This window comes from Mastigoproctus giganteus, chromosome 1, assembly GCF_048544385.1.
Source record: "Mastigoproctus giganteus isolate SK-2022 chromosome 1, ASM4854438v1, whole genome shotgun sequence".
Taxonomy (NCBI): Eukaryota; Metazoa; Arthropoda; class Arachnida; order Uropygi; family Thelyphonidae; genus Mastigoproctus; species Mastigoproctus giganteus.
Genome location: NC_143575.1, coordinates 142,168,857 through 142,191,451, shown reverse-complemented (window position 1 = coordinate 142,191,451; position 22,595 = coordinate 142,168,857). Strand labels below are relative to the sequence as shown.

Genomic DNA, 22,595 nt, shown 5'->3' with positions numbered 1-22,595 from the left:
GTGATTTGACAATTCAAAAATTGTTACCTCTCCCAAGCAACAAAGGAGTTAACTGTAGATCTCCCCCCCCCACTTCTCTAATTTTTTACATAATCTTGACATAAAAATATAAGCAAGACACTTTTATTAAAGAATATTCTGTTTTCTGGAAAAGCCTTCCTTTATATGTAATTCCTGAAAATTACAATCTACAGAAGTTCAAGTCTAATATCAACAAATATCTTCTTTCATCTTCTCAACCTTCAGCCCATGCACAGTACTAAGTATTATAAGTCTAATACCTCTTGTGTTTGGGCTTTTCATAAAAAAATAAATAAATAAATAATTTAGAACATGTGAGGTATGATCAAAAAGTTTGGGGGCTAACTGTACCTTAAAATTATAGTGTCATAGCATATTGCAACTTGTCACAAGCTTAGTTTAAAATGTGAATGTTTTATTGGCATTAGCATTAGTATTGGCATATGATGCAAGAAAGCAGGCTTATACAGCATCAGCTAAAAAAAACAAAAACAAAACCATTCACATTTTACTTATTCGTTCACTCCAAATGTGTGTCCAGTTTTTTCTTGAATCTATTTAAACTATCAACCTCCACAATGACAGATGGAAGCTTGTTCCAGCAGTCAACCACTTGCTGGCTAAAGGCAAATTTCCACACATCAGTTCTATAACTGACTTTCCTCAACTGGAATTTATGCCCCCTCAAGTACATGCATAATCTGAGCAATAGAAAGAATTCCATCAGCATTCATTCAACTTACTCAAACCATTCAAAGCCTCATACTCAATCTTGTTGCCTTTCTCTGTACTCATTGCAGCAGCTTTGCATCCTTACCAAAATAAGGCCTTAACACCTGTATGCAGTACTATAGGCGTGGTGTGGCTTGGCCATTGCCTTATACAAGGGGATAATCACCTCATCTCTGCTAGCAAATTTCTGTATATCATTAACAAGACCCCATGAGCTGCTCTGGCTGCCTGTCATCACCACTCTGAAAACTTTATATCTGACTGCACAATTACTCCAGATCATTTTCATTCTTGACTCCCCTGAGTGTAGTACTCCCCAGGCATATGCTGATGATCTGATTATGATGCTTCAAGCAGACAGCAGGGCTGAACTGGAGGCCATAGGCAATCATGCTACAGGATTGGGCCCAGAGGAATATTCTAATGATCTCAACTGAAAAACCCAACTCAATACTCCTCAGGGGTACTCTTGACCCTGGTAGACCTCCACTAATCAAAATAAATGGAGTGATCATCAAACTCAAACAGGAACTAAAATATTTAGGAATAATACTAGACCGAAACTTGAACTTCACATCTCATCTCTATTACCTCAGAACCAAAACAAGGAGGCTCTCGGCCCTGATAACCAAAATCACCAGGAGAGACTGAGGACTAAAGAAGAGGGTGCTCTCCCTTCTATACAAAGCTCTCTTCATCCCTATCCTGGCCCATGGTGCAGGCGCCTGGTATCAGAAAGCAAACACAGCAGTCAACAAGAAAAAGCTGGAGTCGATCCACCGATCCATACTATTGACAACAACTAGAGCCTGCTGCACGGTGAGCACCCATTCACTCCAGGTCCTGGCAGGCTTCCTTCCCCTGGACCTGGAGATTGTGGGCTGCTGCACCAACATTCAAAAGGAAGAACCACAACTTATCTAGACTACACAACAGATGCACAGAAAAGCAAATCCTCAGAAAATAAGAGGTTAATGGAACATCTGCAATCTATCTGGCAAAATAGATGGAATCTTACCAAAAGGGCAAGTCACCAAAAAATTTATACCTGATGTCAGCAGGGTATATCCTATCTCCCCGTCCTGGTTTTCCCTTGGCTTGCACACCGCCTTCCTTCTTACAGGACACGGCTCCTTCAGGGGGGAAACTCCATGAGCTGAGAATCTCTGACAACACAAGCTATAACTGCAGGCAGGAGGAAACCTGGGAACACCTTATCCATGACTGTGACAACTATGAAGACCTCAGATGTCAGCTATACACACGCATCAACTCCTTGCTATATTGCAAGAAGAAGATAATTACCAGGCTTTCACCATCTTTTTCCACAAACTCTTTGAAAGACAAAGATCCCTGCCACATCATCACTAACCTATGAAAACACAAACATGATTACCTGAAATGACTGCAAAACTCTGAACTAATGACCACCTGAAGTAGATACAACACATGAACGTGATGAACTGGATCTGACTTCTGGACTTGGACCTCCACTGGACTAACGCAAAGATGAAGATTGCAACTTGGACTCGGACCTCCACTGGTCTAACACAAAGGTGAAGATTGCATCTTATGATGCCATACAGTAATATAGTGCCTTGACTAGACACTGCCTAGCCTGCTTTTTACTCCTCTTACCCTGGTAGGGGGGATGGCCTGCTGTCTCCTCCCCCTCCTGCCACCTCTCTTTCTCTTCTGGTGTTGTGGCGTGGGCATGCCCCACTATTTCAACAGGGGTCATCTTCCCTATCAACCCCTTACTTCCAATTTCCAACCCCTAGTCTTCTGCCTCCCCTTACACAGCACCTGCCCCACACGTCCAAATTTAAAACACCAAAATTCATGCCCAACCTATTAGGAAATCTTATCACTTCCAGCGCATATCCCTTATAGCCCCTTTAAACAGCATATAATATACCATCCCAACTATGCCCAAAAGAAAAGAAGAATTTTTTTTTTTTTTGGTCCTAGCCACTGAAATCTCAGGAAAGTATGTGACAGGACTTTCCAGAGCAAACTTTAAGGGAAAACCTGGCTGGCCTCCATGTGGTGGAGTACGTAAACATCAGGTCCCATCAAGGGCCTGTCGGCTAACAAGCCAGATGAACAAGGGACACAACATATTACACAACACATGACCCACACACTTTTAAACCGTTGGGCTTTGTCCTCTATACAAAGAACATACGTGGAGATGGGGTAAATTCCTGGTGCCATTAGACCCAAAAATACTCTGTACTCTGTACTGCACAGTTGGTATGTTACTCTGGGGTACCGCTAGCCATATGCAGTACTTTGCATTTGTCAATGTTAAATTTCAGTTGCCACCTCTCAGCCCAATTGCCAAACTTTTCTAGATCCTGTTGCAATAGCGTACCCTCATTACAATCATTAACAGCCCTGCCAACCTTTGTATCATCTGCAAACTCGGACATTAAGCTTGATATACCTTCATCAATATCATTTACAATTATAGAAAACAACAATGGTCCCAACACCGAACCTGTGGGATCCACTAATAATATTAGTCCATAAAGAGCAGTGTACATTGATTACCACTCTCTGTCCTCTTGCACTCAGCCATTCTTTCATCCATTATAGGAACTCCCCCTAAATGCCATACTGCTCCAATTTGTACAGCAGTCTTTTATGTGCAACAGTATCAAGAGCTTTCCTGAAATCCTGCATCCAGTTCCTTTATGACTGCATCATAGTATCCAATCAAATTGGTCAGGGAAGATTTCCCCTTAACAAACCCATGCTGTGTCCAAGATATATTTGTAGTCTTGTCGAGATGATCCTGCATTGCTTCTTTAACCAGTGACTTCATTTATTTCCCTGGAACAGAAGTTAAACTAACAGGTCTGTACTTACTCATGTCACCCTTTGATCCCCTTTGTGAATTGGGGATACATTTGCACTTCTGCAGTCCATGAGGACCACCCCTGAATCCAAGGATGCTCTCATAATTATGGCTGATGGTTTACTTACTTCATTTGCTGTTTCCCTTAATTATAACTGGTTAGATCCCATCCACCCCAGTTGCTTTCTTATGGTTAACTTCAACAATTTTTCTTCTACTCTCCTCTCAGTTATTATAAAATCATTTAGCTCCCTGTTAGAGTTTGATAACTGGCCACCACTTCCCTAGAGAATTTCTCTTGTGTGAATGTAGATACAAAATACTTATTCAGTTTTTCACCCACCCAAGCAGGATCATTATGTCCACTTGATATTGAACCATCAGTATCAGGTGGACCAATCTGATTCATTCCCTTCCTTCTAGAATTTATATAAGTAAAGAAGTCTTTGCTGTCTTCCTTTGCATCTTTTGCCAAAGATGTCTCATAATCGGCCTTTGCCTACCTAACCTCCTTTGCGACTTGATTACATAATACCTGTATAGCTTTTGGTTCCAATTCTAGTTTGTTGTAAATACCAATTATTTGTTAAAAGTAAAAATTAATATTTGGTCTCAAAATATGATGATAAAACATATTTTTGGCTTTACTAAATATGAAATTGATTAAAATTAGTAAACTTGTTATTGGTACGACAGAAACGGAAATGCATGAGCCATTCATTTTTTTGGATATTATCCCTTCAAAGCTCCTGATGAGTAGCAGAGAGATGGCCATGTGGATGAATGGATTTATCTTTTTCTTTCCATTCTAGTTGGTTTAGATTTAATTGTCTAGATTTGTATATATTTAGCATTGAAAATTAAATACAATAATGCAGTATCACTTAGAAAAATGGATAAAATAAAAACAGATTGAAGTAAAATTCCTTTAATAAACTTGGAACAAATTAAAATAAAACAAAAATAAAAGTAATAAATCACGATAGCTTTCGGATGGAAGATGCTCTTCTTCAGTTGTAAAAATAACTGCTAGGTTTCTGCTCGTCTGATTTTAATGAAATTTGTACTGGCTTGACAAGTCTTTCTATATGAACCAAGTACATATTAAAATTTCATTAAAATCTATCCACTGAGAGTCCCTCTGTGATAGACAGATGGACATGGCAAAGACAATAGGTGCTTATGCAATATATGCTGTTGTGTTTTAAAAAAAAACAGGTTCTAGGCAAGTTTAATTGTATTTGCTTTGCAGTACAGACATTAATGCATAATTATGAATTATCACTTTTATGCTCAAATTACCAAATTTTGTCTGATTAGTGATGTGTGATATCTTCCTGTACCTTTTTTATGTTCATTATCATTTAGCGCCGAAGAGAACGTCAGTCAGATGGCCCACTTTCTTTGGAACACACTGCATATCAGAGGCGAAAGCGAGAGGTAGCTCCCCAAGAACTTCGAATAGATGGAAAGATGTACCATGGAGTTACCTTGGTAAAATAAATAAATACATATAGTCATTAATGTTTATTTAAAATTATTTAGTCATATTATTTTAAAAAAATATAACTGGAATCATTTTTTTCTTCTCTTCTCTTACTATTTCATCACTTAATTTATTCATACCATGCACAATAACATTTAATTTAACAGTGTAATACAAGATAAATTTCCCAGATATTGACTGGAATTTATGGGTTGGTCACTCACACACTAGCAAGGCTTTTGTGGATTTATTGGATGATTGTTTTCTACATCAGTATGTTCGGGAGGCAACTAGAGAGAGTAATACTCTTGATCTTATTATCAGTAGTGATTCTTCATGCATTAAGAATGTGCAGATAAAGGAACTACTAGGTGGCAGTGATTACAGTGTGCTGAAGTGGGATTTACTCAAAGAGGTAACTACCATCAAGGGTAAAGGGAAGGGTTTTTACTTCCGTAAAGGCAACTACGATGGTCTGAGACAGTATTTAAATTCTATACAGTGGGACAAAACTGATGAGCTTACCAACAGCAAATTCAAAATGGGAAGCATTCAAAGAATTTATCTTAGAAGCTACTAGGCTTTACATACCAACTTAGAAATATTGTTCAAGGTTTAGGCCTAAATGGATGTCAGATGAACTAATGAGACATATGACAGAAGAAAAATGCATGGGATACATATAAATTAACGAGTGACATGGAAGCCTATAATAGATATAAGCTGGTCTGTAACCAAGTCACAAAGGAGATTAGGCAGGAAAGGGCAGATTATATGAAATCCTTGGCAAAGGATGCAAAGAAAAACAGAAATGAGTTCTTTAACTAGGTAAACTCTAGAAGGAAAGGGATGAATCAGATTGGTCCACTGGATATTGATGGTTCAACAGTTGAGGATCCTGCTCAGGTGGCTAATAAACTAAATGAGTATTTTGCATCTACATTCACAAATGAGGAGTTATTCAGGAAGGGGATGCCAGAGGTGAAGTAAACTCTTGAAGTGAGCTAGATGGTTTTGTAATAACTAAGAGGAAAGTGGAGGAGAAATTGTTGAGGATAAACATAAAAAGAGCACCTGGGGTGGATGGGATCTATCCAGTTATATTAAAGGAGACAGCAAAGAAAGTAAGCAAACCCTTAGTCATAATTATGAGAGCTTCTTTGGATTCAGGGGAGGTAGACTGGAGATGTGCAAATGTGACCCCAATTCACAAAGAAGGATCAAAGGCTGACAGAAGTAATTGTAGCCCTGTGAGTTTAACTTCTGTTCCAGGAAAATTAATGGAGGCACTGGTTAAAGAAGCACTGCAAGGATCATCTAGACAAGACTTCAGTTATAGCTTGGACACAGCATGGTTTTGTTAAGGGAAAGTTTTGCCTAACCAATTTGATTGGATACTATGATGCAGTCACAAAAGAACTGGATGCAGGGAATAACTTTGATATTATATATTTGGATCTTAGAAAGGCTTTTGATTCTGTTGCACTTGGAAGACCACTGCACAAATTGGAGCAGTGTGGCATTGGAGGCAAATTGCTGCTATGGATAAAGGGATGGTTGAAGGGGGAGAAGACAGAGAGCGATAATCAATGGACACTGCTCATTGTGGACTAATGTTATTAGTGGAGTCCCTCAGGGTTCAGTGTTGGGTCCATTGTTGTTTTCTGTATTTATAAATGATATTGATGATGGTATATCAAGCTTAATGTTCAAGTTTGCAGACGATACAAAGGTTGGCAGAGTTGTTAAGGACACTACTGCCCCTATGCTGCTGCAACAGGATCTGTTGCAGCAGCATATCTGGAAAGGTTGAGCAGATGGCCTGAGAGGTGGCAAATGAATTTTAACATTGACAAATGTAAAGTACTATATATGGGAAACAGTAACTCCAGAGCAACATATCAACTCTGTGGTACTACACTGACAGTGGTAGAGCATGAAAAGGACCTGGGGGTAATTGTGCCGGCAGATATGAAGTTTTCTGAGCAGTGCAGACGGGTTGCAAGAGTAGCTCATGGTGTCTTATCAATGATATACAGGAATTTTTCTAGCAGGGATAAGGAGGTGATTATTCCCTTGTATAAGGCAATGGTCAGGCCACACCTTGAGTACTGTATACAGGTCTGGAGGCCTCATTTCAAGAAGGATGTAGAGCTGCAAGAACGAGTACATTGAAGGGCAACAAGATTAGTGAATGGAACAAAGAGTTGCTCTTACGAAGAAAGGTTTAAGTTTTGCAAATTACAGTGTCTGGAGACTAGACACTGGCAAGGTGATTTGATAGAGGTGTATAAAGCCTTGAATGGTTTGAGCATGCTCAATGCTGATGAGATTCTTCCTCATGCTCAGAATGATCACCTGAGAGGGCATAAATTCAAATTGAGGAAAGACAGATGTAGGATAGATGTGTGGAAATTTGCCTTTAGCCAGTGGGTTGTTGGTTGGTGGAACAGACTTCCATCCATTGTTGTGGAAGTTGATAGCCTAAATAAATTTAAGGCTCGGCTGGACAGGTATTTCGAACGAACAGAGGGGTGAGATGGGAGCGTTTTTTTTGGCTGATGCTGCATAAGCTTGCTTTCTTGCATGCTAAAATGAGAATGATGATGATGCTAAAATCAGAATGGCACCTCCATGGGCAGGAGCAGCAGGGCATAGCACACGCTTCTTGATTAGACCGGGGTTCGAGCCCATGACCACCAAATACGTAGGATGCGGAAAGGTCAGGGAATGACCACCGCATATCCCCGGAGCAGTGTGGCCTTAGTGGCTAATGTTTCTTAAAAACCAAAATAACAAAATAACTAACTAACAAGCTAAAATCAGATAACCAGGTTAAAAAAATAATTACAAATACAACCAATTTAAAAAATGATTATAATAAGCAATTTTATCTTACAGATTTGTGACATTAACCAGGCCTTTAATTGTCTAGTGCTAGTGACTTTCCTAAGTCATTAAGTCTGTGGCAGCTCACTTTTTTTTTTTTTTTTTTTAAATCTTGTATCCACCCATGCCAGAAACCCATGGGTTTCTGGTCCATAAAGATTTTAAAAGCAACATTTTGGAATTCAAAAGTACATCACCAAGGGTTTCAAGACTAATACTCAAGATTTCTAAGAGGTACAAGCTAAAGATTATAATGATTTATGCACCAACATCGAGCCATGATGATGAAGAGGTTGAAGAAATGTACACCGAAATTGAGTCTTCTAGATGAGCAGAAAACCCACTACACTATTATTATGGGGGACTTCAATGCTAAGGTTGGAAAAAGACAAAACAGTGCAGAAAGGGGAACTATAGGAAATTTTGGAATTGGTGAAAGAAATAAAAGAGGTGAAAGACTTGAGGAATTTGCAGAATCTCAAGGACTGTCAGTAATGAACACTTTTTTCAAGAAAACGGTGAACAGAAAGTGGACATGGAAGAGTTCAAATGGATTAACAACTAATGAAATCGAATTCATCCTTACTAACAGAAGATATATTGTGAATGATGTTACCATCCTGAATAAGGTAAATGTTGGAAGTGATCACAGAATTATAAGATGTACACTTGATATAGATGTAGGAAAGGAAAGGAAAAAAACTGACTCGAGTAAATAATACAAAGGTCTTTGAGATAACAGAGAAGGAGAAAAAGCAGTATGTACTGTAACTTAAGAACAAGTTTGAGCTTCTGCAGACTGCTCAGGACTAAGATATCGACGAGGAATATTTGAACTTTCTGAAAGTGATAAAGCCCAAGAAACCTATAGAGAAACAGAAATCCAAAGAAGAAAAAATTAGTCAAGAAACACTTGTCATGATGAACTGAAGACGACAAGTGAAGAGCAAGAAAAACACTGACAGGGAGAAAATTGAGTATACTGAGTTATGCAAAGCCATTAGAAAGAGACTCAGAGAGGACATAAGAAGATTTAACACAAGAAAATTAGAACAAGCATTAAGGGAAAACAAAGGATTTAAATCAGCAGCCATGAGCAGTAATACAGAAAGATAAATGATACTAAAACTGAAGAATAGCGATGGTGTACTTATAAACAGCAAAGAAGGCATAATTCAAATAGCAGAAGACTACTATAGAGAATTATACAAGGAGCGAGGGAATGATACCAGCAGTGGGGAAGATGGATTGCAAAGTAGCAACACATACGACATACCCGATATTCTTCCTGATGAGGTAGAACATGCATTGAAGAAAATGAAGAATCGGAACGCCCTGGGGGAAGATAAAGTTACTGTAGAGTTGTTAAAATTGGGAGGAAGAGACATAACACAAAAACTGGCAAGGCTCTTCACAAAGTGCATTAGAAAAGGTGTGATGCCTAAATACTGGAATAATGCAATCATAGTTTTGCTGCATAAGAAAGGAGATAAATCAGAAATTGGAAATTATAGACCAATTAGCTTGTTATCCCACATCTACAAGTTGTTCACAAGGGTCATTACAAACAGATTAGAAAGAATACTTGATGAGAATCAACCGAAAGAGCAAGCTGGCTTTAGGACAGGATTCTCAACTATGGATCAAGGCATAGATACCCCATATATTATGATTTTGAAGAAAATATATGAGAGTTCTACCTCCTTTATTAGACTAGACAAAGACAGTAGCAAATTTAAAATCGAGAAAGGAGTTCGACAAGGAGACAATATCTCTGAAGCTGTTTACTGCTGCCCTTGAGAAAGCTTTCAGAAGATTAGACTGGTCGCAGAAAGGAGTCAATGTGAACGGAGAGTACCTAAACCATTTACGATTTGCAGATGACATTGTGGTTATAAGCCACGATCCCAAAGAATTAGAGGAAAATCTTAATCAGTTATGCACAGTTAGTAAGGATTTTGGACTAAAGATGAATATGGCTTAAACAAAAGTAATGATGAACATGTATGCCACAGAAAGGGAAATAATGATTGAAGGAGCAGTAATTGAAAAGGTGGAGTCATATACTTATCTGGGACAAGTTATTAGCTGTAATAATGATAAATGGCTGGAAGTCAAGAGAAGAATAAATTTTGAATGGATAGCATTCAGGAAATATAGTCACATACTGAAGAGCAATATCCCAGTTTGTCTGAAACGTAAAATAATGAATCAATGTATACTCCCCACCATGACTTATGGAAGTGAAACTTGGGCACTCACCAAAAGAATGGAAGAAAAGCTGAGAACTAAACAGCGAAGAATGGAATGAATTATATTGGGAATCAGACTGTTAGATAAGAAGAGAAACACATGGATTAGGCAGCAAACTCAAGTAAAGGACATTCTTATCAAAACTAAAGAACTAAAATGGTCTTGGGCAGGACACATAGCTCGAAGATATGATGGACTAAGAAAATAACAGAATGGTACCCAAGAGGAGCTAGAAGAAAACCTGGAAGACAAAGGCGGAGATGGATAGATGAAATTCATGAGTTTTTGGTGTAGTAAATGGATGGCCAGTGCTCAAAACAGAAGGAACTGGAAAGTTGCTGGAGAGGCCTTCATCCTGCAGTGGATTGAAAATGACTGATGATGATGATGATGATGATCCACCCATGCTATGCAGTACAAGCCATTGTTACCTTCACTTCTAGCCATCTGCCCACTTCAAATTTTCCTGTCCACTCTATTCTGGTTCCTCATCTTTCACCATTTAGACCCAACCTCCCACTCCAAGGATTTGGGGTTTAGTTGTGAGAGTGAAATGTTATTTTTATACAACACTTTGTATCAAGTGGATTTAGACTTAAATAAATGTCAGATAAACTGATTAGACTAGTAATAGAGAAGAACAAAGTATGGGATAATTATAAATTATTAGGGGAAACAGCCTACATGTAAATATAAATTAGTCTGTAGTCAGGTCACTTAGTTGGGGGAGGCAAGCTAAGGCAGAAAAGAAGTCATTTTCTGAGTGAAGAATATGAAGAAAAGTAGCAAAGATATAAATACTAGAACTATTGACAATCCTTTTAGGTTGCTGACAAAAAAAATATTTTGCATCTGCATTCTCTCCTGAAGAAGTTGTTCATGATGAATATACCAAAACAATACCAAATTCTAACTGGTAACTAAATTATTTTGTGATAACTGAGAGGAGAGTAGATGAGAAATTGCTGAAGCCAAATGTAAATGAGGCACTTGGAGCTGATGGGATCTATCCAATTATGTTGAAAGAAGCAGCAGAAAAGGTAAGAAACTTTGAACTAAAATTATGACAGCATCCTTGAATTGGCTAAGAATCTCCACAAATATTTCTCCCTATTCACAAAGGTGGATTAAAGGGCAAAGCAAGATTATAGACTTGCAAGCTTCACCTCTTTTCCAGAGAAAGTAGTAGAGTAAATGGTTAAAGAAGAAATAAATCTTGACAGGAATGCTGCTATACAGAAATCACACCATGATTTGTTAAGGGGAGATCTTCTCTGACCAATTTGATTATTTACTATGGCTTTCTTACAAACTAACTTGATTCAAAAAAATTATTAATATACCTAGATTTCAGTAAAATTTAAAGATTTTAGTAAAGAACTGGATAATACTGTTCCACATTAAAGACTGCTATACAAATTGGAGCAATGTGGCATTAGAGGGCAAGTTACTGCTATGTATAAAGAGATGGCTGATAAAGGAGACAGAGTGTGGTTATTAAAGGCCACTGCTCTCCTTGGATTGGTGTTATTAATGGGTCATCCTCAGGGTTCAGTGTTGGGTCCATTATTGTTTACAACACTTATTAATGATATCGATGAAGTCATATCAAGGTTAATATCTAAGTTTATTGTGATACAAAAAAGTTGGAAAGATGGTTAATGACTGGAATGAGGGTAAGCTTTTGCAACAAGAGCGAGGTAAATTAGGAAGATTGGCCAAGAATTGGCATTTGGAATTTAACATTGATAACTGTAAGATAATTTTAATTAAGTGTAACATTGATAAATTCATTTGGGTTGTAGTAATTTCAGAGGAACATACCAATTGGTTAACACTTTACTCAAGGTAGTGGAGAATGAAAAAGATCTAAGGATAATCTTATGGTTAAACATGAAGTTTTTTGGCAGTACAGACAGGTTGCTACAAGTGCTATTGGAGTTCTATCATTGATATATAGGAATTTTGCCAGCAGGGACAAGGGTGTAATAGTACTGTTGCATAAGGCAACTGTTTGGCCACATTTAGAGCACTGCATACAGGTCTGAATATAAATTTCTGCAACATACAGTCATTCTACAGCAATGACATCCTCTACTCGTACTTTTGTAATGATTGGATTGTTCATAACTCTGGGTATACCCCCCCCCCCATGTGCAAGTTGAGCAACAGTGCACGTTGATGGGAGGCTGATTAAAGAAGAAATACATCTTGATAGGAATGCTGCTATGCAGAAATCACACCATGATTTGTTAAGGGGATATCTTGTCTGACCAATTTGATTATTTACTATGGCATTCTTACAAAGTAACTTGATTCAAAAAATGATTAATATACCTATATTTCAGTAAAATTTTAACAATGAGGTTATAATAGAAGGAAGCTTAAAGAGATGGAGGATCTGACAATCCTCCATCTCTTTAAGCTTCCTTCTATTATAACCTCAAAATGTGTTTTGAGATTATAATAGGTATCATGGCGAGAATCAATATTTCTTACATTTTACAGCTTTAAAACTGTTTTTGCAGGCCAGCCAGATAGTCAACTGGATCTGTTGATATCTTTTAAGAGGCATCCAGATGAGTTAATATATAAATATTGCTGCATCTACTCTGCCAGCTAGTTACTGGATGAAATTTGAGTAGTGTATAAGCAAGAATCACCATCAAAGCCTCATTATGTTACGGAATGGGTATATTCTTGCTCTGTATTTAATTAATAAATAATGGAGCAGCAAAGGCTCAATATGTTCTATGTCACAAATAAATTAGTTTAGAATTGGAAGAATTACCTCTATGATGTCTTGTAGAACACTTCAGCGCTGATACTCTCCATAGTTGAATAACTATACAAATAGATTACATGTATTCCACTCCCTCGTAGTGGTGCCTCTGTAGCCAGGTGGGCAGGAGCAGCAGTGCGTAGCACACGCTTCTTGATTAGACCGGGGTTAGAGCCTGCGACCACCAAATACGGAGGATGCGGAAAGGTCAGGGAATGACCACCACATACCCCAGGAGCAATAGGGCCTTAGTTGCTAATGCTCCTAAAAACCAAATAACAACAACTCCCTCGTAAACAAAATCAGTGATCCAATGCACCATGGAATCGGAGACCTGTAGACCAAAGCTGATCCCAAAATACATTGAATCACCAACCCTAATCTTTGAGCGAGAGAATACAATATGTCTGTATTTAAAAACAATTTAAATGCTTTGAAGCCAAATAAATAAATAATGAATCCATATGTTTAATACTTTAAAAACTAATATTAAAACATAAAAAGACATTTAAGAATCTTCTAAAACATTAAGAGACTAAAGTAACTAAAGAGACTTAAGTAACAAAATTCTTTAGTCTCTTAATGTTTTTTGTTTTAATATTAGCTTTTAAAGTATTAAAAATATGGATTCATTATTTATTTATTTGACTTCAAAGCATTTAAATTATGGACATATTGTATTCTCTTGCTCAAAGATTAGGATTGGTGATTCGGTGTATTTTGGGGTCTGGCTTTTGGTCCATGGGTCTCCAATTCCGTGGTGCATTGGATCATTGATTTTGTCTACGAGAGAGTGAAATACATGTAATCTATTTGTATAGTTTTCAACTACGGAGAATATCAGTACTGAAGTGTTCTACAAGACATTTATAGAGGTAAATTCTTCCATTTCTAAACTAATTCTTGCTCTGTGTATGCCATACCCAAAAATTTCGTTGATTCATACATGTTTCCACTACTACTACTTTTACCTTGTGTACTCACTGCATTCATCATCATCATCATCAGCCATTTTCAATCCACTGAAGGATGAAGACCTCTCCAGCAACTTTCGAGTTCCTTCTGTTTTGAGCACTGGCCATCCATTTACTACCCACAAACTCATGAATTTCACCTATCCATCTCCGCCTTTGTCTCATCAGGTATTCTTTCTAATCTGTTTGTAATGACCCAGGTTTTCTTCTAGTTCCTCTTGGATACCATTCTGTTATTTTCTTAGTCCATCTGTCATCATGTCTTCGAGCTATGTGTCCTGCCCAAGACCATTTTAGTTCTTTAGTTTTGATAAGAATGTCCTTTACTTGTTTGTAATGACCCTTGAGTTTGCTGCCTGATCCATGTGTTTCTCTTCTTATCTAACAGTCTGATTCCCAATATAATTCATTCCATTCTTCGCTGTGTAGTTCTCAGCTTCTCTTCCATTCTTTTGGTGAGTGCCCAAGTTTCAGTTTCACCTCCATAAGTATGGTGGGGAGTATACATTGGTTCATTATTTTACGTTTCAGACAAACTGGGATATTGCTCTTCAGTATGTGACTATATTTCCTGAATGCTATCCATCCAAAATTTATTCTTCTCTGGATTTCCAGCCATTTATCATTATTACAGCTAATAACTTGTCCCAGATAAGTATATGACTCCACCTTTTCAATTACTGCTCCTTCAATCATTATTTCCCTTTCTGTGGCATACTTATTTCATCATTACTTTTGTTTTAGCCATATTCATCTTTAGTCGAAAATCCTTACTAACTGTGCATAACTGATTAAGATTTTCCTCTAATTCTTTGGAATCGTGGCTTATGACCACAATGTCATCTGCAAATCATAAATGGTTTAGGTACACACTCCGTTCACATTGACTCTTTTCTGCGACCAGTCTAATCTTCTGAAAGCTTCCTCAAGGGCAGCAGTAAACAGCTTCGGAGATATTGTGTCTCCTTGTTGAACTCCTTTCTCGATTTTAAATTTCCTACTGTCTTTGTCTAGTCTAATAAAGGAGGTAGCACTCTCGTATATTTTTTTCAAAATCATAATATATGGGGTATCTATGCCTTCTCTTTGCAGTGCCCGAAACATTGCCTTATGCTGTATGCAGTCAAATGCCTTTTCATAATCCACAAATGCCAGACATAATGGTGTTTTATATTCATTTGCTTTCTCCATTAGCTGTGATATTACGTGAAGATGATCCATAGTTGAGAATCCTGTCCTAAAGCCAGCTTGCTCTTTCGGTTGATTCTCATCAAGTATTCTTTCTAATCTGTTTGTAATGACCCTTGTGAACAACTTGTAGATGTGGGATAACAAGCTAATTGGTCTATAATTTCCAATTTCTGATTTATCTCCTTTCTTATGCAGCAAAACTATGATTGCATTATTCCAGTATTTAGGCATCACACCTTTTCTAATGCACTTTGTGAAGAGCCTTGCCAGTTTTTGTGTTGTGTCTGTAGAGTTGTTAAAATTGGGAGGAAGCTTCCAATTTTAACAACTCTACAGTAACTTCATCTTCCTCCGGGGCTTTCTGATCCTTCATTTTCTTCAATGCATGTTCTACCTCATCAGGAAGAATATCGGGTATGTCGTATGTGTTGCTACTTTGCAATCCATCTTCCACACTGCTGGCATCATTCCCCTGCTCCTTGTATAATTCTCTATAGTAGTCTTCTTCTATTTGAATTATGCCTTCTCTGCTGTTTATAAGTACACCATCGCTATTCTTCAGTTTCAGTATCATTTGTCTTTCTGTATTACTGCTCATGGCTGCTAATTTAAATCCTTTGTTTTCCCTTAATGCTTGTTCTACTTTTCTTGTATTAAATCTTCCTATGTCCTCTCTGAGTCTCTTTCTAATTGGCTTTGCATAACTCAGTATACTCAATTTTCTCCCTGTCAGTGTTTTTCTTGCTTTTCGTTTGTCGTCTTCAGTTCATCATGACAAGTGTTTCTTGACTAATTTTTTCTTCTTTGGATTTCTTTTTTCCTATAGCTTTTTTGGGCTTTATCACTTTCAGAAAGTTTTAATATTCCTTGTTGATATCTTGGTCCTGAGCAGTCAGCAGAAGCTCAAACTTGTTTTTAAGTTCCAGTACGTTCTGCTTTTTCTCCTCTTCTGTTATCTCAAAGACCTTTGTATTATTTACTGGAGTCAGTTTTTTCCTTTCCTTTCCTACATCTATATCAAGTGTACATCTTACAATTCTGTGATCACTTCCAACATTTACCTTATTCAGGACGGCAACATCATTCACAATATATCTTCTGTTAGTGAGGATGAAGTCGATTTCATTAGTTGTTAATCCATTTGGACTCTTCCATGTCCACTTTCTGTTCACCCTTTTCTTGAAAAAAGTGTTCATTACTGACATTCCTTGAGATTCTGTAAATTCCACAAGTCTTTCACCTCTTTCATTTCTTTCACCAGTTCCAAAATTTCCTATAGTTCCTCTTTCTGCACTGTTTTGTCTTTTTCCAACCTTAGCATTGAAGTCCCCCATAATAATAGTGTAGTGGGATTTCTGCTCATCTAGAAGACTCTCAATTTCGGTGTACATTTCTTCAACCTCTTCATCATCATGGCTCGATGTTGGTGCATAAATCATTATAATCTTTAGCTTGTACCTCTTAGAAATCTTGAGTATTAGTCTTGACACCCTTGGTGATGTACTTTTGAATTCCAAAATGTTGTTTTTAAAATCTTTATGGACCAGAAACCCAACTCCACCTTCACTCCTTTCACCGTTTCCATTGGTGTACACCAGATTTCCACTTGATAAACTTATAAGTGATTCATTTCTTCTTGTTTCAGCCAAACTGATGATATTCCAATTCACATTTTCTAATTCCTTTTCCAGCTCTAATATCCTGTCTTCACTGATGAGTGATCTTACGTTTTAACAGGCCAAGTTCAGTTTCCGTGCATGGCAGCCTCGTCGTACCCAGAGATTCTTAGCACCCTCTGCTTCCACTCTGATCCTCTTGCTGCCGTAAGAGGGAGAGTGAAAGCTGCTGGTGACTGAGGGCCATTTATTTTGTCGTGCTGTCATATGCTGGAGGGTTTGGTTTTTTCCTCTTCCTGCTGACCAGGCATCTTGAAGAGAACCACTCTACACGTTTGTTGCCACCTAAGTGACGTAACAGGGCTTACCATTGAGAAGGTGTGCATGGGTGGATTTTAGGGAGGCATGCCAACCGGACTTGTGTTTTAGGCTGAGTGTCTGATAACACACAGGCTACCTGTTCCCCTCTAAGCCCCTGCATTATGAATAGTTAAATAAATAGAACAAATTGATCCATGAAAAAATCTAAACCTAACAAAAAAAGGTATCTTTTTGGTGCCTTCATTTCCAGAGACCACCTTTTAAAAAAAAAAAAAAAAAAAAAAAAAAAAGCAGCTTTTGGAGAGGGCTTAGAAAAGGGTGACCAGATTAATTATAAGAGCAAATTGACACACATGAAGAATGCCATAAAAGGTGTGGACTGCAAAATTTTACCAAGTAGACATCCGAGGAGAGATGTAATTAAAGTGTGTAAGGCTTGGAAGGGATTTAGTAATTTGAATGAGGAAGGTCTGTTCTCCCTTGTAGGTGAGACATGAACTTGACACAAATATAAAATCTCAGAGAATAACAGAAGATTGGATAGCATAAGTTCACTTTTGGGCAGTGAGTTGACAAAAAATTCTAGTAAATTGCCTTACAATGTGATGGAAGCAGTGAGTCTGGCTAAGTTTAAAGTGCAATTACATGATTTCTTGTGGGAATGGAAATAGTATAAATGTTTATTTTTGACTGATGCAGAAAAAGTTCACTTTCTTGCATTATTTGGTCTTACTAATACTACTGAAACTTCTTAATTCTTTTCACAATGTGCCAAGTCTCACTCAGTGACAGAATTTAAATTATCATTTACCCTAATCACCACAATAAACTCATCTTTGTCATAATTATTCACTCTGTGATTCCTTTTGCTTCAATTGTACTTGTGCATGTGACTGCTCTGATATTCCGTGTAATTTTGAATCTACTCTGGCTTAAAATCTATTTACCCCATTCTGTAAAATTTGCCTGATTCCTCTATCATTTTTCACTCTACTAATTGCTTGAAACTCTAACTTCCTTTCTTTGAAACTCTGCTTTCTCTAGTCTCCTAACAGTGAGAATTTTTCTTTTTGATTTTAATATTAATATTAACAACTCCAGCTGTCTTAAATTTTCTAGTTGTAGAGATCCAGCTGGCCACGATGCTAAGGTTTCTGCAATTTACTAATGACCTATGCAACTTTTGCATTTCATTTCAACTCAACACTATTACTAGCAGTGTTACCTGAGGCTAAGTTGCTATCATCTCCTTTATTTATACAGAAACACCTCTAAAATATTGCAGGATCTCTTAAGATGTTCAAGTGACTTCAATTAAGATATCTTCTATTGGAAACTATAAACCACAGTCATTCTAAGAAACTTATCACTTACAAACTTTGCTGAAATTCCATATCTCCTGTATAATGACAAGTAAGAGTGTTATATCTAGCATCTGTTGAATGTCATAGAGGAAGAATTAACTTGCTTCAGGAACAGAACTCTGAAGTCAACAATTGAAGTCAAATGAATTATAATTATAAAAGATAATAAACTTACACCTACCAGGAATGTTATTCTTACCTTCTATACCCCAAACACTTATCCTTGTCAGTAAAACTAGGTTATCTATTTTTGTCATGTGTACTGCTACATTCCTAATCTCTTGATGTTATAAGTGCCAAAAGTCACTCTAAAACAACATGCAGAAGAAGCCCAGTTTGTCCAACTGTGCCTCCTCCAATCACATTAAATGATTGTTCAATGACAGAAATAATCAACTCCAACTGCAAAGGTGATCATCTTGAATACTCTAAATGTGAGATATCGAAAAGTGAGAAAAAAATTTGTAAAATATACAGTTGAAAAGTCAGTTATTCAGAAGCAAGTAAGCTAATTGTGCCCAGTATGCCCAAACGTACCTATGCCAATATTGCAAAAAAACATGTTAACCCATCAGTTGTTAATTAATTGTGCCCAGTATTCATGGTAGGCATACTGGGCACAATTAGCTTACTTGCTTCTCAATGACTTTTGTTGGATCCTAATGCATTCCAGTATAAGGGGGAATGAATTGGCTGATAAAACTACTAAAAATCTATCAACTTTTAGAAGTAACCTCAGTCCCTATTCCAGCCTCTGACTGTAATTAATCTCATTATACAAACAGCATGCCTTGCACAGTGGAAAGAGCTGTGTCACATTCAAACCAATAATAAGCTTTATCAGTTGAAAAGGATCCAAAAATTTGCCACTCCACATTCAGACAGTGTAATGAGAGGAAGTTGTGTGTGAAAAAGCAAAAATAGGGTATGCTATTGGATTTACCTCCACTTACTCACAGGCAGTGATCCTCCTCTCTGTCCATGCTGTTCTTCACATCTAACAGTCAAATATAATCGTATTGACAGTTTGCTACTGTCAACAGGACAGAACTTCATTCCTTTGATTCTGGCTAATCTTCGAGAACTGATGACACTACAGCATATTATTGGCACTGATATAAACATTAATGAATATTTCTGTTTTCTAAAAGAAATTGGAGTAAATCATCAATTCTGAGCAGGTTTCTGTAATCAAAATAAAATGGTTACTTTACTACATTTGCCAATTTTTTTGGCACAAGTCCCATGAATAGACCTACAGCCACTGCAGCTCATGCTCCATTTAAACATCCATAGTGTGCACACACACACACACACACACACACACACACACACACACACACACACACACACACACACACACACACACACACACACACACACACACACACACACACAGAGTTTGGCTTTAACCATAATGAAGAAATAAAAACAACCCTTCCTTCCTGAGTTGAATCAGGAAGGAAGAGTTGTGAGTTGAATCATGAGTTGAATTCATGATTTTGCCATATTCTAGTTCAAATTCTTATCATTTCACCCTTGAGCATATGAAGCCCACATATAATGCTAAATCCACATAACTACTTTTTGATTTTTTTTCTTAATACTCTGGTGATACTCAGCAACATGCACAGAGTGGGGAACACTGCTGTTTTCCCACTCTTTGTTAAGCATTGGCAGCAAAAGTGATTACTGGTCAAAAGACACATTCATATATTAATCCCAGGGCTCCCCTCTGGGACCTCACTAAACTCCATCATTCTCTCTTGTAAAAGGATTTTCTTAACTCTTTATCCTTAAGATATTTGATTTGTTCCAAGAAATGTCAGCCTTTCAACAAAGATGACACTTTAGATACTTGGTCTTGCTGACATATGCTATGGCTTCTTGTATTTCTAACAGTGAGATGCTGGGTCTTACTAAATTTGCCATTGACTAGCATCATAACAGTTTTCTTAGCTGATATTATTAGTTATTTGAGGGTCCATAAACTGCTCTGAGAACTTAAAAATCACAGCCTTTCTTTAATCACTTTTCTAGAGTAGGTTTTACAAGAGCTAAAAGGTCATTGGCATAGACAACCACAGCATATATATCTGAGTTCAGAAACTGTTCCAAAACACAATTCCATAAATATAGGGCATAGGACAGAGTTCTTGGGGTGGACGGAGGGCTCTTGCTGGTAGCTTTTATACCTTGCCAGACTTGGTCTTTCTTTCTGATTGATAGTTGCATAGAACCTTATACAGTGCATCTCTTTCTCACTCTCTTCACCATCCATGATGACTTGTGCATTTACCTACCAAAATACTAGACAATCCAAACAACACAACTAATGTTAGTAATCCTCTAGATACCTGTGTATAGGAAGGGAGGAGGGGTTATGCTGCAATTAAGAAAAACATAAAATCAAAGGAAGTACATCCAATTGACATAGATGAACAGTGCAATGTTGAGTCAGTTTGGTGTGACATAAGCACTGGGAAAGCAAAAATAAGAGTAGGAGTGTGTTATAGGCCTAATGACTCGAATGAGTACAATGAACAATTGTACAGAGAAATAGTGGGCTTGTAAATCGGAATTTCTTATAATGGAGGATTTTAACTTCCCAGATATTGACTGGAACTTGTGGGTTGGTCACTTGCACACTAGCAAGACTTTTCCGGATTTATTGGATGATTGTTTTCTGCAGCAGTATGTTCGAGAGGCAACCAGAGAGGGTTATACTCTTGATCTGGTAATCAGCAGTAATCATTTGTGTATTAAGAATTTGCAGATAAAGGAACCACTAGGTGGCAGTAATCACAGTGTACTGATGTGGGATTTACTTAGAGATATAATTATCATCAGGGGTAAAGGAAAGGGTTTTTGCTTCTGTAAAGGTGGTCTCAGACAGTTTTTAAATTCTGTACAGTGGGACCAACTGATGAAGTTACCAACAGCAAATTCTAAGTGGGAAGCATTCAAGGAATTAATCGTGCAAGCTACTAGACGTTTCATACCTATATTGTTCAAGGTTAAGCATAAATGGTTGTCAAATGAACTAATGAGACTTGTGGCAGAGAAGAAAAATGCATGGGATGCATATAAATTATCAGGCAACACAGAAGCCTATGACAGATATAAGCTAGTCTGTAATCAAGACACAAAAGAGATTAGGCAAGCGAAGGCATATTACGATAAACCCTTGATAAAGGATGCAAAAAAAATAAAAAAATAAAATAAAAAAAATGGCAAAGAGTTCTTTACTTATGTAAACTCTAGAAGGAAAGGGATGAATCAGATTGGACCACTTAACAGGTGGGTTTACTGTTTATGATCATGCTAAGGTAGCTGATAAACTGAATAAGTATTTTGCATCTACATTCACACATCAGGCATTATAAAGGAAGGAAAATGCCAGAAGGTTATCAAATTGTAGTAGGGTGCTTAGTGATTTTGTAATAACTGAGAGAAAAGTGGAGGAGAAATTGTTGAAGTTAAATATAAGAAAGGCACCTGGGATGGATGGGATCCATCCAGTTATATTAAAGGAGGTGGCAAAGGAACCAAGCAAACTCTTAGCCATAATAATGAGAGCATCCTTGGACTCAGGGGAGGTCCCCACAGACTGGAGATGTGCAAATGTATCCCCAATTTACAAAGGGGGATCGAAGGGTGACAGGAGTAATTACAGACCAGTTAGTTTAACTTTTGTTCCGGGTAAAATAATGGGGTCACTGGTTAAAGATGCATTGCAGGATCGTCTAGACAAGACTGCAGCAATAATTCAGACACAGCATGGATTTGTTAAGGGAAAGTCTGTTCTGACAAATTTTATTGGATGCTATGATGTGGTTACAAAGGAACTGGGTGCAAAAAATAATTTTGATATCATATACTTGGATTTCAGGAAAGCTTTTGACACTGTTGCGCATGGAAGACTACTGTACAAATTGGAGCAGAATGGTATTAAGGGTAAGTTGCTACAGTGGATGAAAGGGTGGTTGAGTGGGAGAAGACAGAGGGTGGTAATCAATAGACACTGCTCTTCCTGGGCTAATGTTATTAGTGGAGTTCCACAGGGTTTCGGTGTTGGGCGCACTGTTGTTTTGTATATTTAT

At 37.6% G+C, this 22,595-nt stretch overlaps 1 protein-coding gene across 1 annotated transcript in view; it reads left to right on the top strand.

Moving 5' to 3' along the window:
* Positions 1-22,595, top strand: part of LOC150091168 (integrin alpha-PS1-like) — a 552,996-nt gene that overhangs the window by 482,456 nt on the left and 47,945 nt on the right. The window contains exon 22 of the mRNA XM_090388878.1: positions 4,985-5,110. Within this exon, the coding sequence (XP_090245004.1) occupies positions 4,985-5,110 (126 nt within the window). The remainder of the gene's footprint in view (positions 1-4,984; positions 5,111-22,595) is intronic.